The sequence below is a fragment of the Acinonyx jubatus genome, chromosome B4, assembly GCF_027475565.1.
Source record: "Acinonyx jubatus isolate Ajub_Pintada_27869175 chromosome B4, VMU_Ajub_asm_v1.0, whole genome shotgun sequence".
Classification (NCBI taxonomy): Eukaryota; Metazoa; Chordata; class Mammalia; order Carnivora; family Felidae; genus Acinonyx; species Acinonyx jubatus.
Genome location: NC_069387.1, coordinates 75,078,434 through 75,105,506, shown reverse-complemented (window position 1 = coordinate 75,105,506; position 27,073 = coordinate 75,078,434). Strand labels below are relative to the sequence as shown.

Below are 27,073 nucleotides of genomic sequence, written 5' to 3'. Positions count from 1 at the left end.
AAAAAACGGATAATTATGGTCTTTGCCTCACAGGATTGATGTGAGGATTAAAAGGATTAATATAGAGGGGTGTCTGGGTGGCTCAGTCGGTTGAATGTCCGACTTTGCCTCAGGTCATGATTTCGCAGTTCACGAGTTTGAGCCCCACGTTGGGCTCTGTGCTGACCGCTCAGGGCCTGAAGCCTGCTTCAGATTCTGTGTCTCCCTCTCTCTCTCTCTGCCCCTCCCCTGCTTGCACTCTTTCTCTCAAAAATAAATAAGCATTAAATTTTTTTTTAAAGAATTAATATAGAGGGGCGCCTGGGTGGCGCAGTCGGTTAAGCGTCCGACTTCAGCCAGGTCACGATCTCGCGGTCCGTGAGTTCGAGCCCCGCATCGGGCTCTGGGCTGATGGCTCAGAGCCTGGAGCCTGTTTCCTATTCTGTGTCTCCCTCTCTCTCTGCCCCTCCCCCGTTCATGCTCTGTCTCTCTGTCCCAAAAATAAATAAACGTTGAAAAAAAAAAAGAATTAATATAGAATTAATATATGCAGAGGTCTTAGAGAGGGTCTGGCACCCGATAAGCACTCTTCAGTGCAGGCTCATAAGCCATGGTCCTTGCCTCTCAAAGAGCTCACAAATCACAGTTGCCCCTATCCACCTGTCCCACCTGGCAGTCGGGACTACCTGGGTCTTCTGACACTTCAAGTGCCCCACAGCTCCTGGCTACCCTTTCCTGGAGCCATGGGATGAACCGGGTACAAGTTCCTGTATCACAGATTCCTTGTGTGACTCTGGGTAATTTCCACTTCCTGAGTCTCAATGCATATGGAAAGAAAGGAAGCTGGACCAAAATTGATTTCCAACATCCCCACAAACTCCTTGTTCTGGGTATAGCTCAAGTTGAAACTGTATCGGCTTGGGCAAGGCACGGAACCTCTCTGCGTTTGTTTCCTCGCCTACAAAACCGGATAATGGAACTGACCACCCCCCAGGTGGTGGTGAGGGTGCAACAAAGTAACACAAGCCCCGGCTGTCCGCGCTCCCAGAGGGGACGTCAGCCTTCAGACCCACCCTTCTTTGCCATTTAACGCACGCGCGCTGGCGTCCCGTCCCCTACCCGCGCCGGGATCCGACTTCCGGTTCCGCCGGGACCCAGAAGCCAGGCTGACAAATGGCGGCGTCCACGAAACAGGCCACCGGGGGCGTTGAAGAGGCCGCGGCGGAAGAAGAACCGCGAATTCTGGAACCCGGGGCCGCCCCGTTTGGAAATTTCCCTCAGTATTCCCGCTTCCATCCTCCAGAACAGCGGCTCCGCCTCTTGCCCCCGGAGCTGCTTCGCCGGCTTTTCCCTCAGAGTCCCGAATCGAGGCCGATCCTGGGGCTCGACGTAGGGTGTAACTCTGGGGTGAGTGACGGGGGCGGGGTCGGAGGTCGGGGAGCCGAGCGGTTGGCTTCCTCTGCGTTCGCTGGGGCTGTGGTTTGGGCGTGGCATCACACCCATCACCACTTTCCCCAAATGAGTTTAAACTCCGTTCCGAATTCCTGCGTCCCCGCTTGTGCGTTCGCCGCCTCACGGCCAAACCTCGGATGGGAAGGGCCACCGTTTTGGGGCTTCCGGCGCTTGCCTCCTGTATAGCGTGGCTGGCGACCTGGCTGCAGAGAGGGGGCGTCCGGACACCCGCCTTTGGGAGCGTAGGGTTGGGATTGGGTTACTGGGAGAGAAGAGCCAGGGGTGACGGAATCACGCCTGGAATTAAGATTCGTGTGCCATACGGTGTAGGATGCATCCTGGAGCCAAGTAGATATTTATTTAAAAGCAGTGAGTTGACTGAGTACAGTGGAGAGGGTTGAGAGGGAGGATACAGCTCCTTGGCGGAGGAAGGCATTGCCACGTCTTCTTACCTCAAAGTATTCTTAGGCGTAGAGTGATTGTAGTGAAATTACATTCAAAATATCGACATGCCACCCTTGACACCTATCTGTAACTACTACCATATCCTACAGGAGCAGATATTCTGACCCTATGATTGCAAATCACAGGCATGTAACAAAAAGTAAGTCTCTATTCCTGACCCTAAATTCTCCTTCCCCCCTACACATTGGCAACCGCTATTTATAATTTCTTGGGTATGTATCCTGTGTGTATGTAGGCATTTATGTATGTATAAATATTACCTCTTTTACCTTTACAAATAATAGCACACTATTTGGCACCTTGCTTTTCACTTAATAATTTGGAGATCACTCATGTCACGACATTCTTTTTAGCAGCTTCAAAATTGTATGCATGTACCATAATTTATAGGGTGCTTTATTTACATTTTTAAAACTCCCAGGCCCCACTGTAGCCCTACTGAATCAGGATCTTGAGTGATTGAGCCCTTGAGTCTATATTTTATTTTTCAAGCTTCCAGGGTATTCTGGGTTTGGGGAGTTGAGGTTGGAGAAGGTGAAGAGATGTGGTAGAGGAAGGATGAAGTGACAAATGACTAGTGAAACTGGCACACCCAAGATCAGACAGGAAGAGGGAGTCAGCAAAGAAATAAGTATAGAAATGGGGAGAAAATTAAGCAGCGTAGTATAGGACCTTCCTACTCTAAATATGGTCCTTAATCTACAACAACAGCATGACTTTTTAAAAGAATTTTTTGTGAACTATGCCACACATACAGAAAAGTGCATAAGACATAAATTTACACTTTATGAACTATTATAAAGCAGACACCTTTATGGCCATTGTCCAGATCAAGAATAAAACATTGTCAGAACCCCAAAAGTCCCTTAACTTTCTCTGTTCCTAAACCGCCCCCCTCCACCCAGAGGGAACAACTAGCCTGACTTATGCTTATTTCCTTGATTTTCTTTATAGCTCACTATTTTTGTATCCCTAAACAATGTAATTTAATCTTATCCATTTTTGAAATTCATATAAATGGAAGCTTGCCATGTATTTTTTGCGTGTGTCTTGCTTTTTTGCTGAACATTGTATATTTGTAAGAGTCATCCATGTTGATGCACTGAGCTGAATTCCTTCATTTTTAACTGCTATTTAGTATTCCATCTTAATGAATATACCATATTTCTTCATCCATGCTACTATTGTTGGACATCTGGGTTGTTTCCAGCCACACTTTCTTCACCTGTACAAAAAGCATAAGTATTTTCCTTACAGGATTGTTGCACAGAGCAAAACAGGTGGTGCATAGAAAAATGCCTTGAAAAATGGATTAGAGCAACACAAATTTGAACTAGTTGTAATGGTTATAGAAGTCAATGTTAGACAAAGGAGATAGTGACTTGTTTAGGAGTCAAAGTGCTGAGGTGGTGAAAATCACAGATCATTAGACTTGGCTAGAAGGAAGTCAGCAGTGACTTTGGGAAGTGATAGATGCAGAAGTAGAATAAATCTCAAAAGGGGGTGGTGAAGCATAAGGCAGACAGTAAAATTGAGGCTGTAGAATGAAGGCTAAGCGAGGACTTTTGGAATCCAGACTTTTCCCAATCACAAGTCTGAGAAGCAGATGTTTATAAGATGGTGCTTGTTCTGGTTCCTCACCTTCCTGGTAAGGAATGCTGGCTATGCCCTTGGAATCCTTTCTTCCTCCCTGAGGTCTGAGATACCTGAAAAAAGTGAGTTTACCAGCATATTACTCAAGCTGGACAAGACTGCTCTCAGCTCCTTTGCTGCATCCATTTGGCTGTAACTTTCAACCATACAGCCCAACCTACCATCAATGTCAGGGAAGTATAGAGATGACACATTATTGCCTGAGACCCGTGGAGGGCACTGAGAACCTGCTCTGTGGAAAACTTTTTGGGCAACCTTCTTAGTCTTGGAGCTTCATATCTTATAAAGCAAAGACTAAGTGGCAGTCCAATGAGATGATAAGAGATAGAGGTCTTTCTTCCATTCACTGGTTGAGAGCTGCAATGACAAAGCTCTTTTGGATTTCTCTAGGATCTGAGTGTGGCTCTATACAAACACTTCCTTTCCTTACGTGATGGGGAGACCTGCTCAGATGCCTCAGGAGAACTCCATCTACTCTGCTGCGACATAGATCCAGTCCTGGTGGAACGAGCTGAAAAAGAATGTCCTTTTCCTGATGCCCTGACCTTTATCACCCTGGACTTTATGAATCAAAGAACACGGAAAGTTCTCTTGAGCTCTTTCTTAAACCAGTTTGGACGGTCAGTTTTTGACATTGGCTTCTGCATGTCAGTAACCATGTGGATTCATCTGAACCATGGGGACCGTGGTCTGTGGGAGTTCCTAGCCCACCTTTCCTCCCTCTGCCGCTACCTCCTTGTGGAGCCTCAGCCCTGGAAGTGTTACCGGGCAGCTGCAAGGCGTCTCCGGAAGCTGGGCCTCCATGACTTTGACCACTTCCGTTCCCTTGCCATCCGAGGTGATATGGCCAATCAGATTGTGCAGATCTTGACCCAGGACCATGGCATGGAATTAGTATGCTGCTTTGGCAACACCAGCTGGGACCGAAGCCTTCTGCTCTTCAGGGCAAAACAAGCCACAGAGACTCATCCAATTCCTGAATCACTGGTAGACGAAGGGAAAGAAAAGAACAGATTAAGATCCTGGAGACAGTGAAATGGGAGGGTGGGAAGGCCAGGAAAGAGATATTGAAAGAGTGTTATACAAAGAATTAAGTTCACTGTCCTTAATTGGTGATTGTAAGGCAGCCTCAAAACCTGGCAGAAACTTTTGGCAAAATGTCCAAGACATGCAATTGAAAGAATCAGTATCTATTCCCCACTGTTTGAGTTGATTCTGGAAGAAGAGACTGTATCTGTGGAGCAATGAGCTGGGCTCTCCGGATTGAGATGGCATAGAAAAAGTGATCTTGGTTCTAGGATATGGAGGGGGCTGCTTCTAGTGGTTAGAGACTTAGCCCAGGCTAGCCTCAGAATGTATCTGTTCCATGGGCAACTTGAATCTGATCTGGCTTCTTCAGGATTTTGCTGGACTTCCTTATCCTGCCTTCAGGCAGCACCTCACAATACAATCTGGAATGAAGAGTCACTGCCTTGGCTAAAGGAGAGAATTAGTATGAAAATCATCTTATCTTTCCAGAGCAGGTCATGTATCCAACATGCCCAGGCTCAGCACAGCATGTAACAGATACTAGCCAAAATGCGCTGGCTAGCATTTATAAGATGTTTAAAAGATTTAAATTATGACCCAATATCCAGCTGGTACAAATACAGTGAATGAAGTGGGACTGTATAATTATATATAATAAAAGTGACTTGAGTATGATTGAGAATGCCCTGTGACTCTGGGGTAGGTAGGAAACCTCTGCTTTTAACCACTCTATCCAGAGAGTTTTCAGCTCAAGAAAAAGAACCTCACCCAAGCTCAGAACTGAAAACATACCAGAGAGTAAGTTAATTTAGGACTTTTTTTTGTCAGCGTCCTCTGCCAAAGCACACCAACATGGGGGTGGGGGGTACACATCAGTATGGCAGTGGGAATATGTGCAGGGAAACAGGCATAAAATGCAGTCTACAATTGAATGACTATAGCATAAATGCTGTGGGATAGGCATCACTGATATCTGTCAGGTTTTGACACCCATGAGTTGAGTCCAAGGGAAAGTGGGAGATGGACAAGGATTTGGTGGAGAGAAGATAGGAAAACAAAATATACCTAGCTAAGAAGGGCGACTGGATTGATGAGCTTCAAAATCCTTAAGATCCTATTATTTTCTGAAGTTATAGAAGGAAGGCTGGGGGATAAGAGTGTCTGAACCACCAATTAAACTTTGGACCTATTGGTGGAGAAGATAAAAGTTCCTGCTAGGGAATTTGAACTCTATGCATAGAGAGCAAAAGCTAGTACATTCCCCAAACGATAGGAGAGTGGAACCAAAACCTTCATTTAGGAAAACCGGTTTTTCTATTTTGTGCAGGATAATTATGTGGTTGGTGTCATTTCCAATCTCAGACTCCAGTACTACTTTTCAATCTTTTTATATTCCTGCTCCTGATCACTTTCATCCTAGTGACTCTTGTGGACTTTTACCCTTCTGCAGGTTCTTGACTCTATATCCCTGTACCACTAGTCTAAGCAGATGACCTAACGACCAACCAGCACCATTCTTGTTTGCTGTATCAGGAAGTCTTTTCTTGCTCTCAGTCTTTTTTTTTTTTTTTTTTTTTTATTATTAATGTTTTTTTTGACAGCGTGAACTTGGGAGGGGCAGAGAGGGAGACAGAGGATCCAAGCAGGCTCCAAGCTGACAGCAGAGATCCTGATGTGGGGTTGAACTCACAAACAGTGAGATCGTGATCTGAGCGTAAGACTCTTAACTGAGCCATCCAGGGACAGTTGCCTTCCGTCTTAAATCCCTTCATCTTTCCACCTTTTCACTTCTGAACTTACCCAATGAACTTTTACCCAGATAACCTCTGCCTGAGTTCCTGATCCCAACCTCTACTACTTCTCCCAGACTGCTTTATTGAGGATCCCTTTGATGTCGCCTTGGCTTCATTAACTCCTTCCTGTCCACCTGCCAACATGCTCAATTCTCTCTCTAAAACCACCAAGTTTTCCTGTTTCCAATCTCTCTTCAAGTTTATTCAGTCTCTCCATCTCTTCACCACCAAATGTGAGCAAAGCCCTTGAAAGGATTGACTCCACAGTCTATTTCCCATTCATCAATGACCTCCTGAATGCCAAATTCTGAGGCCTCTTGTTCAGTCTTCCTCCTGGGTCATGGCACTATTCAGCACTGTTGATCCCATCTTTAAACTGCTCTCCCTTGGTTTCTTCACCATACCCTTCTCCCTTTATTCTCTTCCTATCTCTTAGTTTTTATGTACTCTTTAAGCAGTTAGTTCAAATTTTAATTGAACACGTTACCTGGAGAGTCCTGGATTCATCTCCAGAAACAGTGATTCAGGTTAAGAATGGGGCTTGAGGGTTGGGTTGGTTTGGTTTGATTAGATTTGTGGGAGGGTTTGTTGTTTGTTTGGGTTTGTTTATTTGTTTGTTGCATTTTTTTATCATGGTAAAATGTATGTAACAAAATTTACCATTTTAACTATTTTAAAGTGTATAATTCCATGGCGTTAAATCACAAGGAGGAACCTGTTTTTAACAAGCACCCCAGGTGACTCTGATGCAAAATAGACCACATTTTGATTGCTTAGGACCCCTTAGGGTCCATCCAGTCCTCTTCTACATATTTTTCATGGAGTGAGTTCCTTCACTCCCATGCGTTTAGCAACTACCTATATGCTAATAACCCCCAAATATGTTGGTGGCCTCACTTCCACAGTTGCAGATTAGCATTTTTCCTGTTTTGTAATCATATCCTCTTAGATAGTTCTTAGACACCTCAGATTCAACATATTCCAGAAGCAAACTCATTACCCTCATTCTAAACCTGATCCTATCTCAGTTGTTGCCATCCACCCATTGCTCAAGCTACAAACTTCAGGTGAGTCTCCTTGCTTACGTGAGTCTCCCCACACTGAAATAGTCACAAAGTCCAGTAAATTCTTGCATGTCCAATAACACGTAAGTCCCATTTATTCTATCCATGTGGCTGGTCCCTACCAGGCATTTCTGTGTTAAGCCATCTATCCTTATCTAATCCCTGCTGCCAGTGTTCCCTTCCTCAGATTCCTAGTTATGCTAGTATTATGCTTAAAAACCTTCAGTGTTTTGGGGCACCTGGGTGGCTTGGTTAAGCGTCCGACTTTAGCTCAGTTCCGATCTCACCGTTTGTGAGTTCGAGACCTGCATCAGGCTCTGTGCTGACAGCTCAGAGCCTGGAGCTCGCTTCAGATTTTGTGTCTCCCTCTCTCTCTGACCCTTCCCCACTCGCACTCTGTGTGTCTCTCTCTCGAAAATAAACATTAAAAAAAATTTTTTTTTAAACCTTCAGTGTTTCCTAGAGCTAAAGTCCTGTCCTTTATCCAGTGCCAAAACCAATGTTGTTCAGTAAGGTAGCTGCTTGCTATTTAAATGTAAATTAAATAAAATGAAATAAAATTTAAATTCAGCTCCTCAGTCTTACTAGCCACGTTACAGGTGTTCAATAGCCGTATGTGATTAGTGGCTACTTTATTGGACAGCACAGATTTAGACCATTTCCATCACTGCAGGAAGTTGTGTTGGAGAGCGCTGGCCTTCATGCTTTTCCTCCACACCCCAGTCACACTTGAACTCCACCTACCACCATATCCTACTTGCCGTGTCCTTTCATACCTCTGAGACTTAGCACAAACTCCCTCTATTTTCATTCTCTCTCCCTCAGCTCTCCCACCTTGCAACCTGGCTGAACTGTTTGTCCTAAAAGACAGTTAAGATGTTACATGTTGTCAGAAATCTTCCCCCAACTCCTATAGCACTTTGCATTTGTTACTGTATTCTAGTGGGGTCTTTGCGTGGAAGCTTCTATTACAGTATTTACCCTATCATATTATAATCTTTCTATGCCTGTGTGCCACCACCATAAGACTGATCTCCTCAAGCCCAACTTATCTTTGTACTTTGAGGCCTAGCACAATTACTGACACATGGTGGGCAGCTGATGAATTAATGAACAATGATGAACTTGTTGAATTAATATATGAATGAACAAAAGAAATGTATCTGAATTCAAGTATTGAGAAGAAAAGGGCATCTATAATTGGGCAGAAGACTGCCCAGGAAACTGAAAATGGGAAGAAATTAAAAAGTTAAGAAAGTGGGGCACCTCAGTGGCTCAGTCAATTAAGAGTGCGACTCTTGATCTCCGCTCAGGTCTTGATCTCAGGGTCATTATTTCAAGGCTCTGCATTGGGCTCCACGCCAGCTGTGGAGTCTACTTAAAAAAGAAAAAAAAGTTGGGAGAGGGATAAGCCTAGTCTTTGGCATGGAAGTTTGAGGTATGTTTTCTCAAACATACCTTTGCAATAAGATGCCCATTCCAAGTCCATGGCTATTGATGGTTTGGGAGAGGACAGCAGATCAAGACTAGATATGAAATCTGGAAGTCATTCATATAGAGTAATCGAGATTTAATGAGTAGTAAATTCCAAAAACATGGATATGATGAGAGGTCCTAGGTCTGAGGGCTGCCAATAGTTATTGAGTAAGGGGGGAAAGAGGAACCAAAAGAGGTCTGGTGAGAAATAGGAAAAAGGTGGGGGCGGGGTGGTGCGCCGAGGTGGATCAGTCAGTTAAGCATCCAACTTCGGCTCAGGTCATGATCTCACAGCTTGTGAGTTCAAGCCCTGAGCCGGGCTCTGTTGTTGACAGCTCAGGGCCTGGAGCCTGCTTCGGATTCTGTCTTCTCTCTGCCCCTCCCCCCACTCACACACTGTCTCTCTCTCTCTCTCAAATAGAAATAAACATTAAAAAAAAGAAAGAAAGAAAGAGGAAGGGGGTGGGGGGGGAGACATATAGCACCATGTGCCAGACAACATAACAAAGCCAAAGCAGAGCTAGGACTTGAACCTAGGCGGTGAGGTGGCAGAGTCAGCCTTGGCTACCATTCCTTGAGACGTCAGAGAAATCTAAGGCTGGGAAAAGACTCCAGAAAGCCAGTGCAAAAGAGCATGGGCTTTAGAGTTGCTGTGCTTCCTCAAATTATGTGTTCACACTGGAGAATGAGAGACCCAGCCAGGCCACTCTTGGCTCTTCCAGATTCTCACAAAAATCCCCTCACAGAAGTCAGACCTAATTCTAGGTTGAGTATCCGAGGAGCACTCCTGCCGCTGCCTACCAGTTAAACAGGCTTGGCCCTTCTGAGTGGGTTTTTTTTTTTTTTTTATGTTTTTATTTTTTTAAACCAGTAGCCCTGGCCCATTTCAGAATGGCTACTTTTTTTTTTTTAATGTTTATTTACTTTTGAGGGAGAGAAAGGCAGAGTACGAGTGGGGGAGGGGCAGAGAGAGAGGGAGACACAGAATCCAAAGCAGGCTCCAGGCTCTGAGCTGTCAGCACAGAACCGGACTCAGGGCTTGAACTCACGAGCTGTGTGAGACCATGACCTGAGCCGAAGTCGGATGCTTAACTGACTGAGCCACCCAGGAGCCCCTCTCCTGAGTGTTTTAGAAGCAGTTGGCAGGTACGTAGAGCAGACATAGACACTCTTAAGTCTCCCTCAGTCCTATTTACCTTCTCACTGTATCTCTGACTTGCCAGCTACCTTAACCTTCCCCTGAATTCCTGAAATTCCAATCTATCCCTAACTTTGACCCCTAAGTAAGACCTCCCAAAAGTGGGTTTCATTCTGTTTCATGCTTAGGAGGTAGGGATTCTGAGGCCAATTCCAGGATGTATCAAGATCCTGAGCTCAGATCCTTCTCAGCCCCATGAGATCAAGTTTGGCCCAGGAACAGTGCAGTGGAAAGAACATCAGGTTTGGAATCGAGATCTGTCAGTAACTCATTGCATGACCACCCTGTTCAAGTCAACCTCTCTGAACCTCATTCATTGGTACAACTAAAGTAACTATGCCCTAATGAACTACAGGATGTAAAGGTATTTTGCAGAATATAGAATATTAAAAACAAGGTGCTGTTACACTCTAAGCATTCCACAGACCACAACTATGCTTGTTAAATTAAACGCTTATGAAAAAACATCTCATCTCTAGAAAACATACGTCTTACTATCTCTGATAATTTGTTTTTTAGAACAAGGAAGTAATGAGTTCAGCTTCAGCACTACAGAGCATTTTAAAAGAAGCAATGCTGGGAGGGAGTGATCATTGCTAATGGAAACGAGGCTAGTTTAGGATAGTCTTGGTGGATCACAGTGGTTACAGATATGAATTTACCTACTTCTCTGTAAATCTCCAGAATACTTTGAAATCTCGTGACTTCACTGGTGCTCTCTCCCTCCACCAAAGTAATGCAGAGAAATGAATGTAAGGCTGTGGCAGGCTAAATAATGGTTCCCCCAAGATGTTCACATCCTAATCCCTGGAACTTGCTACCTTAGATAGCAAAGGGGATTTTGTAGATGTGTACAAATGTGTAGATGTATAGATTAAAAATCTTGGTTAAGGATTAAAGATTTTGAAATTGAAAGATTAATATGGAATATCAGGATGGACCCTAAATGTAATCACAAGTGTCCTTATAAGAGGGAGGCAAAGGGAGATTTGACCACAGCAAGAAATAGAAGGATAGAAGCAAGAGGTTGGAGTGGTGTAAGGAAGGGTTGTGAGCCAAGAAATGCAGTTAGAAAAGGCAAGGAGGGCACCTGGATGGCTCAGTCGGTTAAGCATCTGATTTCAACTCAGGTCATGACCTCATGGTTCCTGAGTTCGAGCCCCCCCCCATTGGGCTCTCTGCTGTCAGCACAGAGCCTGCTTCAGATCCTGTCTCCCTCTCTTTCTGCCCCCTCCCACTTGCTCACACATGCCTGCTCTCTCTCTCTCTCTCTCAAAAATAAATAAAAACATTAAAAAAATAATAATAATTGAGCGCCTGGGTGGCCCAGTCGGTTAAGCATCCAGCTTTAGCTCAGGTCATGATCTCGCAGTTCATGAGTTGGAGTCCTGAGTCGGGCTCTCTGCAGTCAGTGCAGAGCCCACCCGACTCTATCTGCCCCTCCCCTGCCTGCATGCACATTTTCTCTCAAAAATAAAACATTTAAACAATAATGATAATAAATAAATAACTAAAAGGCAAGAAAATGATTCTCCCCTGAAGCCTCCAGAAGGAATGCAGCTCTGCCAATCTCCCTTGATTTTAGACTCTGGCCCCCAGCACTATAAGAGAATACATTTGTGTCGTTTTATTTTGGTTTTATTTTTTTTTTAGTGTTTATTTACTTTTGAGAAGGAGAGAGAGAGACCGAACATGAGCAGGGGAGGGGCAGAGAGAGAGGAGACACAGAATCTGAAGCAGGTTCCAGGCTCTGAGCTGTTAGCACAGAGCCCGATGCGGGGCTGGAACTCACGGACCAAAAGACCATGACCAGAGCCGAAGTCAGATGTTCAACCAAGTGAGCCACCCAAGTGCTCCAAATATGTGTTGTTTAAAAGCAATAAATTTGTGATGATTTGTTACAACAGGAACAGGAAACTAACACAGGGATCCTGACTACAATGAGACTAGGCTATGAGCCAAGTGGCACCTGTGCCAAATAACTCCTTGACAGCAGAAAATGGCCCCAGTGACCAAAGGGATAGTCAGGGGCTCCATCTACTTGGTTCGGTTCATTGAGGAATCTTCAGTCATTAAAACCTTTGGGAGATGCTTCAGCATCTGAACCTGACCTTTTCCCTACTAACGTTTCTATTGGCTGAGCACTTAACCCTACCTGTTGAAAGGAAGTGTTGTATTTCAAGTCTGTAGCAGTTAATTTCAAAGAAGATGTGTAGTGTTCATAAAGATTAGGCCCTGATACTATGAAGATAATGATTGCATACTGGCCTATGAGAGCCTTTGGCTCCTAGAAAAGATCTTATTTATCCTCAAACCAGCCTCATTTAGGAGCCAACACCAAGCATGATGAGCCTCCTTGAGGGACAAGAATAGAGAATGGTCCTGGGTATACTTTAACTTAAAAACAAAAACAAATAGATATAGATACAGATATAGATGATATAGATATAGACATAGATATATAATCAGTATTTCCAAAAATTACCATTTCAACATGCAGTCAATATTATTATTAATGAGACATGTTACATTATTTTTTATACCATCTTCAAAATCCAATGAGTATTTAAACATTTTTTTATTGTTTATGTTTGAGAGAGAGACAGCACAAGCAGGGGAGAGGCAGAGAGAGGAAGAATCTAAAGTGGGCTCCAGGCTCTGGGCTGTCAGTACAGAGCCCAATGTGGGGCTCAAACCCACAAACCGTGAGATCATGACCTGAACCGAAGTCGGATACTCAACCAACTGAGCCACCCCTCCAATGTGTATTTTAACTTGCAGCTCATCTCAATTTGGATCAGTCATATTTCAGATGCTCATTAGCTACATACATGTGGCTAATGCATATACTTTTGTGGCAAATCAGGAAGTGTTTTATCAAATTCCATATACTCAGCGTGCTTTTAGCTGCTTTGGGTAGTAGGAAAAAGTAGATTAAACAAAGATTAAATTTGATTTGCTTAGCGACTATGTTAATGTTGAGAAAAGAAGAGGCTCAAACAAGGAAGCATGTGATCATTTGAGCTTCAGCAAAGGGAAAGCCTTTGCAGGCTACAGTGGGCATGGAAGACTTTCTAGAGGATATGAGATTTGAACTGTTCTTGAAAGGAATATAGCTTTTGCAGTGTTGGACAAGAGAGAAAGGAGCATGACCTGTGAGCCAGGAGAAAGGAACCTTTCAGCAAAGGTACAAAGGAACAGGTGCTGTGTATGTTGAGAACAGATAGGACTAAATGGTCTATAATGGAGATGTCATTCTGAGCAGTACTGAGAAATAACAGTGGTCTTTGCCATTTAAGTAGATTCTGGATGAAATATTTAAAGTAAAAAGAAAACCCATAAATGTACTAGAGAAAAGATTTTTTTAAAGATTTTTTAAATGTTTATTTCTGAGACAGAGAGAGACAGAGCATGAGTGGGGGAGGGGCAGAGAGAGAGGGAGACACAGAATGGGAAACAGGCTCCAGGCTCTGAGCTGTCAGCACAGAGCCCGATGCGGGGCTCGAACTCACAAACCATGAGATCATGACCTGGTCTGAAGTCGGTTGCTCAACTGACTGGGAGCCACCCAGGTGCCCCGAGAAAAAAGATTTTTAAAAAGTACTTTCTAAATATAAAAAGCCTAACAGCCATCAAGAAAAAGACCAATTTGACTACCTAAGGCAAAGAAAAAAATCCAAAAGGTCACAAGAGAAACTACCAATCAGGAAAACATTATGCAATACAAGTGACAGATAAAAGGTGAATTTCATTATAATCCAAACAACTCTTATACATCTATCAGAAAAGACATTCACAGAAAATGATAATGGCAGATAAACACCTGAAAACTTGTTTAATCTTATTAATTCATGCAAATAAAAACAATGACAGAATATTTTGTCACAACAATATTCACAAAATTTTTAAACAGTGATGGTGAATAAATAAACTAAGAAGTGTGTGTGGGGGGCCCTGGGTGGCTCAGTCAGTTGGGCATCCAACTCTTGATTTCGGCTTAGGTCATGATCTCCCAGTTTGTGAGATCGAGTCCCACATTGGGCTCTGCACTGACACTGTGGAGCCTACTTGGGATTCTCTCCCTCTCTCTCCGCCCCTCCCCCCTCAAAATAAATAAATAAACTTTAAACAGTGATGGTGAGAATCTGGGAAGACAGGTATTCTTCCACCCTGTTAGTGGGAGTGGTAAATCAACATGACCATATGGAAGGCAATTTGTCAATATTTATCAAAACATAAACTACACATACCCATGAATTCCACTGCTAGGAATCTGTCCTGTGGATATGCTCACATAAATATGCAAGGATAGAGGTGCCTGGATGGCTCAGTCAGTTAGGTGGCTGACTCTTGATTTCAGCTCAGGTCATGATCTCATGGTTCGTGGCTTCAAAGCCCTGCATCGAGCCCCACGTGGAGCCTCCTTGGGATTTTCTCTCACTCTCTCTCTCTGCCTTTCCTCCCTCTCTCTGTCACTCTCAAAAATAAATAAACTTTTAAAAAATACGCAAAGATATATGTACAGTATTAGCCATTACAGTTGTCTGATAAAAATGAAAAGCTGGAAACCTCTTAAATGCTCATCAGTAGAAAACAAATAATATGGTAGAGCCATAAATAGATTACTATGCAGTTCTTAAAAAGAACAAGGTAGCTCTATCTATGTTAAAATAGAAAGGTCTCTGAGATATTTTAAGAGCAAGAAGTAAAGTGCAGAACAGTATGAATGGTAAGGTTCCACTTTTGTACCTTTAAAAAAGAATATATACACAGAAGGTAATAAAACATGTAAAAGTGAAAAATCAAAGAATAGCCATATAAGCATATTTAGTCATAATGAAGAATCAGCCAGAAAGTTAAAATGGCTCATTGTTGGGGGTGGGAAATGAGCACATAATTGCTTCTGTGTTGATTTGTTAACCATATGCACATAATACTTTTTAAAAATAATGAATTTTAAATACGTTTTAAAATAAAATTAAGCAGTAGCTTTCTAAAAATAGCTTTCTAAAATAATTCTCATCCCGTTGCCCCGCCTACCTGTCTAACTTTTCCCTCACAGTATAGTTAAGAGTCTTGAAAAAGTTTTAAATACTTCTTGTCTCCATTCCTTACTTAGTACATCTTTCTCAATCCTTCAAAATTTGGGTTTGCCAAAGTCCCCAATGATGTGACTAAAGTCAGCAGATATGTGTCAGTCCTGATCCAACCTGACATTAGAATTATCAGGAACTTTTTTTTTTTGGAAACCCTTGGGGATCTGGTAACAGCATTCAGCCAGCTGTCTTCCTCCTTCTCTGGAGACCCCTCTCTAATGTTGCCATTCCTTAGGGTTCTGTGCCAGTCCCTCTTCTCCTCACATGATCTTCACTTCATGGCTTCAGTTACCACCTATGTTCTGATGTTCTCATGCCTATAAATCCCTTATCTCTAATCTAGATCTCTCTCCTGAGCTTCAGAGTTACTTACCCAATAGCATTACACATTAATACTTTCCGGCCTTTTCCAGATCATGGCACACATAGAGAATGATGGTGTTTTCATAGCAACATACCTTACCAAGACTGCTGTCTTTCAGAGGGAGTTCATGCTACCTTGAGGGTTGAGAAAATCAATACGCAGCACACCTGTAACCTCTTCATGAGGCATAACAGCTGGGAAGGTCCTACCTCTTGGATAGACATTTCCACTCGGACATCCCCCAGGCATTTCAAGGTTAACATGTTTGGAAGTGAGCATATAATGTCCCAAAACTGCTCTTCCTCCAGTGTTTTCTATTTCAGTGAGTGGTCCTGCCATCTGCAAGTTACTCAGTCCGGAAGTCTTGGCTTAGTTCTCTGCTTTCCTCCCCTTCCAATCTCAAGACCTGCTGACTCTGCTACACTTTATTTCTTGAAGTGATCTCCTCTCCATCACCCCTATCACTTTCCTAGTCCAGAGCACATCTTTTCTCACCTTTCCCCTCAATTACAACAAATACTTTCTCTCTGTTCTCCTTGACTTCACTCTTGCTCTCTCTAATCTGTTCCCCACATTGCAACCACAGAATTCTTTCTAAAATGCAATTCTGATTATGCCAATCCCCTGCTTAAAACCATTCACAGTACTGATGTGAGCAGTGATCTACTGGTCAGTCATTAGCGCTATATGCACAGTTAGACCATGCCACCATACTGGTTTATTACTAGCAGCTTGTAGCAAAAAGAGGCCAAGAGACTAGCTTGTTTTATGACACAGACAACTCAGAGAACAATGTGATGAGTGGTATATAACAAGGGTGGGAAAACAAACCATGGGACTTCTGTATATTTTGTAATAATTTGATTGAATAATACCACTGAGAAATCAAAGTGTCTTAAGCACTATCAAAGACAGAAAGCGATCATGGGGTAATAATAATTATACTTATTTAACCTCCTGTCAGTGAAGATGAAGGTTTATGAAGCGTAGAGAATATGCCAAAATCTGAATGCCTAAACTTTCAAGTGTGCAAGAGCTTTTAAGTAAGGAGAGAAGATACGTGCTGTGACAAGTGTAGATGTTCATTTTTTTTTTTTTGAGGGTGAGCATCTGAATGAAAAGGAAAAAATTCAGATGGTTTGTTTATTTCTAAAAATTTAGTTATTTGGAAACATCCCCAAATGGTTAGAAATGCTTGGCATACTATTAAGGTTTTTCCACCCTGTGGTTGTGGAATGTAATAGATACGTGGAGTTTTCCTGGATTTTTAAGCCCTGTGAGGAAAGGCTCATGTCTAATTTTTATTGTAAACCCAGGACTAGCCCACTGATTCCTTTTCAAGAAATATTGGATGATTGAATGAATAAGAATCAATGCCAAAAGATTCCAAAAATATCAACAAGATGAGCTTCCTAAAGACTCCACTAAAAAAGCTATTAGAATAAATGAGTAATAAATGAATTCAGTGAAGTTGCAGGATGCACAATTAATATACAGAAATCTGTTGTGTTTCTATAACCCTAATAACAAACTATGAGAAAGAGAAATTGAGAAAACAATCCCATTCATATTACATCAAAAAGAATAAAATACCTAGAAATAAATTTGAGGAAGTAAAAGACCTGTACTCTGAAAACTATAAGAGACTGATGAGAGAAATTGAAGAAGACACAAATAAAAGGAAAGATACACCACACTCATGGATTGGAAGAATTAATATTGTTAAAATGTCCAGACTACCCAAAGCAATCTACAGATTCAATGCAATAACTATAAAAATACCAATGACATTTTTCACAGAAATAGAACAAATAATGCTAAAATTTGTATGGAACTACAAAAGACCCCAAATAGCCAAAGCAGCCTTGAAAAAGAAGAACAAAGGTGGACCCTGTTCCCAGACTTCAAACTATACTACAAAGCTATAGTAACCAAACCGAATGGTACTAGCACAAAACAGACACAAAGATCAATAGAACAGAATTGAGAACTGAGAAATAAATCCACACATATATGATCAATTAGGCTACGACAAAGGAGGCAAGAATATACAACAGGGAAAAGGCCATCTCTTCAAAGAATGGTGTTGGGAAAATTGTGCAATCCATGCAAAAGATTAAAACGGAACCACTATATGGGGCACCTGGGTGGCGCAGTCGGTTAAGCATCCGACTTCAGCCAGGTCACGATCTCGCGGTCTGTGAGTTCGAGCCCTGCGTCAGGCTCTGGGCTGATGGCTCAGAGCCTGGAGCCTGTTTCCGATTCTGTGTCTCCCTCTCACTCTGCCCCTCCTCCATTCATGCTCTGTCTCTCTCTGTCCCAAAAATAAATAAACGTTGAAAAAAAAATTTTTTTAAACTGAACCACTATCTTAACACTATACACAAAAATCAACTCAAAATGGATTAAAGACTTAAATGTAAGTCCTGAAACCATAAAAATCCTCAAAGAAAGCATAATAAGTCCCTTGACATTAGTCTTAGCTATATTTCTTTGGACCTGACTCCACAGGCAAGGGCAACAAAAGCAAAAATAAACAAACGGGACTACATCAAACTAAAAACCTTTTGCACAGTGAAGCAAACTATGAAGAAAATGAAAAGGCAACTTTACTGAATGGAAGAAAATGTTTGCAAATCCTATGTGTGATAAGGGGCTAGTGTCTAAAATATATAAAGAACTCATACGGTTCAACAGCAAACAAAAACCAAAAAAATCTGATTTAAAATAGGCAGAAGATGGGGCGCCTGGGTGGCGCAGTCGGTTAAGCGTCCGACTTCAGCCAGGTCACGATCTCGCAGTCAGTGAGTTCGAGCCCCGCATCAGGCTCTGGGCTGATGGCTCAGAGCCTGGAGCCTGTTTCTGATTCTGTGTCTCCCTCTCTCTCTGCCCCTCCCCCGTTCATGCTCTGTCTCTCTCTGTCCCAAAGATAGATAAACGTTGAAAAAAATAAAATAAAATAAAATAGGCAGAAGAGGGGGAACAGGGCAAAAAAAAATTAAGATAAAGTGGGCAGGCAGTCTGAGTGGACATTTTTCCGAAGACCTACAGATGACCAACAAGCACATGAAAAGATGCTCCACATCACTCATCATCAGGGAAATGCACACGGAAACCACAATGAGATATTACCTCACACCTGTTAGAATGGTTATTATCAAAAAACCAAGAAATAACAAGTGTTGATGAGGATGTGGAAAAAAGCAAACACCTGTACACCGTTGGTGAGAATGTAAATTGGTGCAGCTATTATGGAAAACAGTATGAAGGTTACGCAAAAAATTAAAAATAGAACTAACATATGATCCAGCAATTCCACTCTGGAGTTTTTATCCAAGAAAACAAAAACACTAACTTGAAGAGATCTATGCACCACTGTGTCCACTGCAGCACTATTTACAATAGCCAAGATATGGAGCGACCTAAGTGTCCATCGATAAATGAGTGGATAAACAAGATTTGGGGTGTGTGTGTGTGTGTGTGTGTACGTGTACGTACATATATATACAATACATATACCCATGTACATACAATGGAATATTAGCCATAAAATGAATGAAATCTTGCCACGTGGGACAATATACATGGACCTTGAGGGTATTATGCTAAGGGAAATAAGTCAGAAAAAGACAAATACCCCCATGATTTCACATACATGTAGAATCTGAAAAACAAAACAAACAAAACCAGACATAGATGCAGACAACAGACTGATAGTTGCCAGAAAAAAAAGAGGGTAGGGGGGGTGGGCAATATGAGTGAAGGGGATCAAGAGGCTTAAATTGCCAGTTATAGAGCAAATAAGTCATGAGAATGTATTGTATGACATGGGAAATACAGTCAAAAATATTGTATGAACTGGGACGCCTGGGTGGCTCAGTCGATCAAGCATCCAACTCTTGATTTCGGCTCGGGTCGTGATTTCACCTGGTTTGTGAGTTCGAGTCCCACAAGGGTCTCCACGCTGACAGCTCGGGGCCTGCTTTGGATTCTCTTTCTCTCCCTCTCTCTTTGTTCCTCCCCTGCTGTGCTCTCTCTCTTTCCCTCTCAAAATAAATAAACTCAAAAAAATTGTATGAACTTTAGGGACAGATGGTAACTAGACTTATGGTGATCATTTTGCAATGTATATAAATGTTGAATCACTATGTTGTACACCTGAAATTAATATGATTGTATTTTAATAATACTTCAAAAAATAAAGTGAGCTTTCTTAGAAATGAAAACATATTCATAAAAAGATTTGCACAAGTTTATAGTAGCCTTACTCATAATAGCCCCCAAACTGGAAACACCCAAATATACATCAACTGGAGAATGGATAAACAAATTGTGATATATTTGTACAATGGAATATTGCTCTCCAATAAAAAGAACAGACTCACTTTAGTCAAAAACATTACTAAGCTAAAGAGTATAGACACAGGGGCGCCTGGGTGGCTCAGTCGGTTGAGCGTCCAACTTTGGCTCAGATCATGATCTCGCAGTCGGTGAGTTCGAGCCCCGGATTGGGCTCTGTGCTGACAGCTCAGAGTCTGGAGCCTGCTTCAGATTCTGTGTCTCCCTCTCTCTGCCCCTTCCCCACTCATGCTCTTTCTCTCTGTCAAAAATAAATAAACGTAAAAAAAAAAAAAAAGAATATAGACACAAGAAAGTGCATACTATTTGATTGCACTTATGTGAAATCCAAGAACAGACAAAACTATGGTGATAGAATTCAGGAGGTTGCAGGGGGTGGGTGGTGGTAGGTGCAGGGTAGTTCACTGTAAATATAAAGGGGCATGAGGGAATTTTCTGGGGTGATGGTTCAGTTTCTTGTTCGGGGTGTTCCATTGGTGTATGTTATTGTTGAAATTCACCAAACAAAACACCTAAGATCTGTGCATATTATTGTATGTTAAGGATAAATCAATCAATAAAGTTTGTTTTAAACCAAAGGTGAGAGAGTTGGTGGGAAGAACCATTATGACATCTTTTAGGCTCCAATAATTGACCTCAGGCACTCATTTCTATGCTCAAGAACCCAAAATCACTTCTTTATCACTTGTCCTGTCAAATCCATATCCTCATTCTGATCTCAGTACAAAAACCTCCTCCGCTAACTTCTACTTCCCACCCTACCAAGTGATCTCACTGTCCCATGCAACTAATCTGCTCTTTCCTACCTAGGTCGCTTTGTGTCCTTACCCTGTCTGAATTTGCTCAAGTTCTCTCTGCCCTTCAAATCCCATTCCCAAGTCCTCTCTCCTTCAGAGAGGAACTCTTAATTAATCCTAGACAATGTGAGCACCCCAAGATCCCTCAGCTTTTATGTTCCTTTATTGGGCTAATATAATGCATTACTACTTTCCGTGTATACCCACAACAGAAGCAATTTTAATAAAATGGGCTAGGGAGCCCTTTGAATTTCTCTGCAGAACCCCATTCAGAACTTGCATTAACAGGCCAGTCACTATGATGCAGTTTGTGAAGATTATACGGTATCCAGACAAGGGCAAATAGATGTTTAATCCAGCACCAATGAGAAAGATACTGAAGGGAGCTCTGAGACCCTGCAGGGGCCTAGGTGGGTGTTTGCTTTCTTCTTTTAAGCCTGAGGGTAGTTCTACTTGTCTCCACCGAGATAGCAAGTGGCTGAGAACAAGGTTATATCCTTTTTCTGCTCAGCCTTAACCTCTTCCAGTGAGGAAATCAGCGCTACTCTAAAGAGTGGAGCCCGTTCCCAACGCCCAGTTTTCCATATTACTGGGAGGACCCGATACCGATCCGGAGGAGGAAAAGTGAGGAGGGAGCATTTAAGGCCAAGGAGGCACTCGAGCGTCTTCCCATAGATTTACACCCCACACGTAAGCAGGAAGGCAAATTACAAACACCAAGGCTCACAACCACACATACACGTGCACGCCCAGCCCCACAGAAGCGGATGCGCATGCCCGTGGCTCCGCGCGTACCTACTTAGTTTTCTGTGCTATAGGTGCCCCCCATTCCACCCCCGCCCAGCCCAGCGCGGCTTCTTCTACCCCCTGCACCGGGAAGGTTTACCAAACCGGACCCCACCGGGCCAGAGGAGAGTGTTTCTCTATAGGGGGAGGGGAGGTCCTTCCCACCGGGGCGGAAGCGGCGCTCTCCGAACGGGCGGACTTAGCTCTCGTCCTGGGAACATCTGGAGGGGGCTGGGAGGGGCGCGCATCCAGAGCGAACGTGGATTGGCTGTGCGGAAGGAGGGAGGCGGGGTCTCGGCGAGGGGCGGGGCTCACTGGCCCCTTTAAAGCCTTGACATCAAGAGGCGGCCCCAGCACCCCCCTTCTTCTGCCCCCCGCCCCCGAGCCGCGGCCATGGACCCGGCGGATCCGGCCTGCCCTGGCCCAGTTCAGCACCTCATTTCGGTGAGTTCCAGGCCTACGTGGGATTTAAAAGGCGGCGAGTGGAGGGTCTGTAAGCTCTGGGCTGGGGGTGGGCGGTTTGAAGGGTAAGGCTCTCGTGGCAGCCTTGGGTCGGAGGGGGCGGCGCGCCTTCCTGCCCGGACCTAGCTGCCTGCCCCTCCCTCCCGCCGCACTGTCCCGGGGTGGGGGTGGGGGGGTCCGGCTGCGACTCTGTCCACCCCTACCCCACCCCCTACCGCCCCCCGCGCCATCCTCGCGCACACTCCATGGCCCCGGAAGGGAAACTTTCGGGACAGGGGGATGTTCCGGGGGCCGGTCTCCCTCCCTCTTTGAAAGCACTGACCTTGCCCCAGCTGCGCACCCCACCCCACCCGCATCCCACTGTCCGGGTGCCGCTTAGCGGTGCGGGGTTGTTGCGCAGGGGGGAGGGAGGCTCTCCCCAAAGCGCAGGCGCGGAGACGAGCCCCGGGCTCCTCTTCGCCCTCCTTGCAGTCCCCGTGGCCTGGGGCGGTAGGGCGTGGGGAAGATGGGGAGAGGCGGAGAGATCAGGGTCTCTAGGAACAATCCTTCCGTGGCTTTGAAGGGCTGCGGGAAGGAAGGAGGCGGGGGCCGGGAGGCTGAACACTAAAGAGAGACTGAGGGAGGGAGAAGGGCTGGGCAGGGTGTGGGGCCAGGGCAGCGCCTGCAGAAAAGGCTCTCTGGGTCCTGGCTGCGGTGCCAGAAGAATGCAGAGAATTTATCTGTGCCCGACACTCCCCTGGCCTAGGCCGACTAGAAAAGCGGCTCACCGAACCCCAGCCCCCTTCTCCTTATTCTGGGCCCAAGGCCCCATGTCTCCAGTCCTGGCACTGCCCCAAGGGCACGAAGGTCCCTCACCTCCCGCAGGCCTGGTTTTCCAGGTTCTCAGCTCTATCCATCCAGCCTGCCAGCCTGCTACTTCGCAAATGCTCGCCTTTCTGAGGAACCAGGGGGGTCTTACACTGATGGGTTCCTGGCTGTGAAGGCAAACCCCTCTTATTCCCTCCCAACCACCCTCGCCCTCTCCACGGGTCCTCTTGGCTAAGCACAACTGTCTGCCAGAGGTAGTGGCTGGAGGAAGATGCCTGGGACAGGGGTGGTCCTGGGGGACAGGAGAGAGGGAGTCAGTGTCTAACCATTCTATGGACAGTACTTTTGGAAAAAATGAACCCAGCCTAGTTGTCTTGTTGCAGACCCTCTCTTGGAAGACATTATGCCAGCTGACTCCAAGACCCCTGGTCTTTCAAGAAGGGAGACACAAAATTCACTTCTCGTATTGGTTCCCTGACTTTCTGTGAACAACCTAGGGTTAGTGGGTTTCCTACTTCAGAGAAACGTGTATTGCTGTCTGGGGATCTATTCCCACATAATTCAACTTTGTTTTCTAAGTCTGTGGTCTCGGCATGAGGTGGCTCAGGCACTCCAGCATCTTTCTCCAGTTTAGGTCTTTGGAACAGAGTGGGAACCTAGAGAGGCAGATGGCCTGGGCTGCAGAGAAGGCTGTTCCACAGTAGGCAGAAACCAATGTATATGAGGACCAGGCTGCTATCTCTGTGGACTGGGAGTCAGAAGCACTGGTGTCTTCTCTTCCCAGCTTGCTGTGTGACTTTGGCCAAGAGAGCTTGCCTCTCTGGGGCTCTTTTTCTCCTATCTGTAAAATTCAGCAATTGCACTAGAGAGCTCTAACATTCCCTTTCGCTTTTTGACATTGTGTGGTTCCACTGATAAGTGAATCTGAAAGGTAGAAAGGTCCTCTGGCAGGGTGCCTTTGAAGTTGGAAGGGGTAGATGTTCGGTGATACAGTTCTAAGTCACAGTTGCTTAGGACTGGAACCTTGGGTGGAGAGGAGCAGACTCCCTTATTCTGCCTAAGAAGAATCGCTTCTTCTGCCATTGTCTTGCTTACTCTTGGTGGATTGGGGTATGAACTCTTGCTGGCTGGGGTTTGGCCCACCCATCAAGGCCTCTGCTGAGACATCCTGGCAGGCCAGTCTTTGAGTTGGGCCTTTGGGGAGGAGTTGAGAGAAGGGGCAGCAGCCAAGGGCCAGTAGGGTAAGCAGATTCCCAGGAGACAGTTTGCATCTCAGCTGTTGGGACTTGTTTTAGGATCTGAGCCAGGGAGCACAGCACACTCATCCACCCTCTTATGGGAAGAGGACGAGAGCCCTGCTGCTGTTGCCCATCTCACTCCCTGGCCCTACTCACCTCACCTGTGCCCCCCCCACCCCTCTTCCCTACCCAGTCCCCAGGCAGTGGGCTTAAGGAGTCCTCCCTGCTGCCTTTACCCAGTCCAGCCAGCCTCCCAAGCCCTTCCATGGCAGCCAAGCAGCAGGGAGAAACTGCCCCAGCCCCACCTTTCCCAGCCTCCTTCCCTCCTGGGGGTACAGTTTCTCAGGAGTCAGGTTCTCCAGGTTGGGACTTGCTCTCTAGCCCAAGAGCCAAAGCCTTCACGTTTTCCTTGTTTGTTTTCATCCTTGATCTCCCAGGTGCCAAGGGGGATGTTAGAGGAGGTGGTAGTTAGAGAGGCTGTGGGATTGGTTAGACATGGGACGCATTCTCCTGCATTGCCAGCTCTCCTGGGCCTGGGGAGCCCTCTTCCCTGGGCCCTGCTGCCCATGGATTGAAGCTACAACAGGAGGTATTTAGGTTAGACCCCAAGGAAACCTTCCTCACTGTGAGGAGTCCCTGGATTGGAGAATGGAAGCTCCCAGGGAGGTCAGTTTCCCAGAAAGTGGTTAATGGTGGAGTCCCTGTCAGAGTGAAGGATGCGGCTGTTGCTAGGCAGAGGCTGCTGTTTCCTCTTGGGGTGTGGCTCCGAAGCTGGCCAGCCAGAGGCCCCGTTAGAAGCAGGAGGAGAAAGGACCCTTGCCTGATAGCTGAAGAGGGGACCCTGGCCCCGTCAGCTCTGGCTCACCAGAACTGCATCCCTTAGAACAAATGCCACTTCTCGCCCTGCTTCCCCCGGCTCCTCCCCCAATTCACCACCACTACCACAGTCTGCTTTGACAATCCTCACCCGAACCTGGCAGGCTCCTCCAGCCCTAGTCTGGCTGCACTAATGGACTGATTGGATTTTCTATACTTGGAGTTTGGGATTTCTGATTGAACATGCAAATTTATGTAAATCAACCTGGGATCTGCCACCACATCAAAACAACATAGTCATAGGCTGGAAGGAATCCTAGAGACATCTAGTCCAACGCCCTCGTGTTAAAAATGGGGAAACTGTGAAGTCCAGAGGGGGAAGTGATTCATGCAATGATGAGTGTCAGAGGCAGGGCTCCTGACTCTGGTCTAGTGTTTTACATGGTTCCAGCCTGCCTTAATTTCTCATGCATGAGGGGCCTGGCCAAACTTAAAGCAGAGAGGGCATTTCTTGAACCTGAGATTGTGGAGAGCTGGACTTTTGGAGGGTCAGAGTGTTATCTCAGGGGCTCTGGTCAGCTCTAACATGCTGAAGAAAAATAACTTCCAATGCCCTAGAGCACCACCCTTAATGTTTTTCCCCAGGCCCTGCCCTGGAAGGTTGGAGGACAAGGTCATTGGTTGCTCCTGGCTTGGCCCTTGCAGTTTCCCCAGAGCTGAGATTGTGTCTGTTCCCAGCATCTCTCACAGTACCAGGCACATAGGCTGTGAATGGCTCCGCACAGGCAGTGCCTCTGTGTTGACCCTCCCATCCTCATTTGAGCCTCTGCTGCTTCCCTCCATGGCCATGATGGGAAAAGATCTTTAGTCGTCTGTGACTCTTTGCCTACCTTCCCCTGCCCTTCTGGAGGGCACAGGCCAGCTGGACCTCCTCTGCAGGTTTCTACAACAGTGACAGACCACGCCACCTTGCTATAAGAAGGGTCTCATTATTTTGAAATCAGTGCCAAAGTTGGAAGGGGGTTGCAGAGATGGGCTTGACTCCCTGAGAAGTAGTCTCCCCACTTCTAGACATATTTCTGATCTGATCCACCCTCCCAGCTGCAAGATGCCCCTTGTTCCCACTTTGCAGATGGCGCCCGCGGTGTGGGGCTGTTGGGAGGGCTGAGCGCTCACTTACCCTGCAGTGCCTGTGTGCGTTGCGGAGATCCAGAGGTGCTCAAAGCAGCTGTTGATCTGCTTTGCAGTACTTTGGCAGAGTGAGTGTCCACACACATTCAAGATCAGAGGCCCTGGCCCAAAACGCAGCAGGAACGGAACCAGCACCTTCAGTTCCTCACTACCCAGTGGCCCTCAGCTCCTGTATTCTTAGTTCTGTGTGAGGGGAAAGCCTCCCTGGGCCTCAGTTTCCCAGCCTGTGCTGATGGATTAATAACACATCATAGCTGGGGTGTGGCACTTGCTCAATAATTACCATTTTCCCAGCTCTGGGAGTTAACACAGATGAAAGAAGCCTGAGGAGGCCAGGCTGTTATTAAGGTGAATTATCATTGCTATTATTACTGATTTCTACAAATCCAGCAGCCGCTGAGAAGAGCACAGCCAGGCACACTACCTGGGCCTTATAGCTGTCCTTGGGCTCTGGGATTTCTCCAGTATTCACCAAGCTTTTAAAAAATATCTATCTACGGGCGCCTGGGTGGCTCAGTCGGTTAAGCGTCCGACTTCGGCTCAGGTCATGATCTCGTGGTTTGTGAGTTCGAGCCCCACGTTGGGCTCTGTGCTGACAGCTCGGAGCCTGGAGCCTCCTTCGGATTCTGTGTCTCTGTCTCTCTCTGCCCCTCCCCCACTTGTGCTCTGTCTCTCTCTATCAAAAATAAATAAAATGTAAAAAAAATTTTAAAAATATCTATATGCATATAGGTAGGTATTTTTCTTTATTTATTTTTTATTTATTTTTTTAAGGTTTATTTATCTTTGAGACAGAGAGAGACAGAGCATGAACAGGGGAGGGGCAGATAGAGAGGGAGACACAGAATCGGAAACAGGCTCCAGGCTCTGAGCGGTCAGCACAGAGCCCGACGCGGGGCTCGAACTCATGGACCGTGAGATGATGACCTGAGCCGAAGTCAGACGCTTAACCGATCAAGCCACCCAGGCGCCCCTATTTTTTCTTTTATTTAAAAAAATTTTTTTAAGTTTATTTATGTTTGAGCAAGAAAGAGCAGCAGAGAGAGCA

General features: G+C 45.2%; 3 protein-coding genes and 1 long non-coding RNA gene across 7 annotated transcripts in view; 2 read left to right on the top strand and 2 right to left on the bottom strand.

Annotated features, from left to right (window-relative positions):
- PRPF40B (pre-mRNA processing factor 40 homolog B) overlaps positions 1 to 27,073 on the bottom strand; it is a 221,127-nt gene that overhangs the window by 38,568 nt on the left and 155,486 nt on the right. The gene's annotated exons all lie outside the window — the stretch shown is intronic.
- BCDIN3D (BCDIN3 domain containing RNA methyltransferase) lies at positions 1,113 to 5,425 on the top strand. Its single transcript, XM_027036087.2, has 2 exons — positions 1,113 to 1,386; positions 3,940 to 5,425. Exons 1-2 carry the CDS (start codon positions 1,153 to 1,155, stop codon positions 4,582 to 4,584), a joined length of 879 nt encoding a protein of 292 aa, XP_026891888.1. The 5' UTR covers positions 1,113 to 1,152; the 3' UTR covers positions 4,585 to 5,425.
- On the bottom strand, positions 1,381 to 26,180 carry LOC113593049 (uncharacterized). 2 transcript variants are annotated; one of them, XR_008300238.1, is made up of 4 exons: positions 26,015 to 26,180; positions 4,315 to 4,533; positions 3,538 to 3,602; positions 1,381 to 3,121 (listed from the first exon to the last, which is right to left on the bottom strand). It is a non-coding gene; the product is annotated as an uncharacterized LOC113593049 (long non-coding RNA). The 2 variants fall into 2 exon arrangements; XR_003413095.2 differs by lacking the exon at positions 26,015 to 26,180 and adding an exon at positions 21,612 to 21,752.
- Positions 21,830 to 27,073, top strand: part of NCKAP5L (NCK associated protein 5 like) — a 32,283-nt gene continuing 27,039 nt past the window's right edge. For 2 of the 3 annotated variants that reach the window (XM_027036082.2, XM_027036081.2), the window contains exon 1: positions 21,833 to 21,955. The gene's annotated coding sequence lies outside the window, so the exon portion shown is untranslated. Of the gene's footprint in view, positions 21,956 to 27,073 lie in introns of all 3 variants that reach the window. The other variant, XM_027036080.2, reaches the window with a different exon arrangement.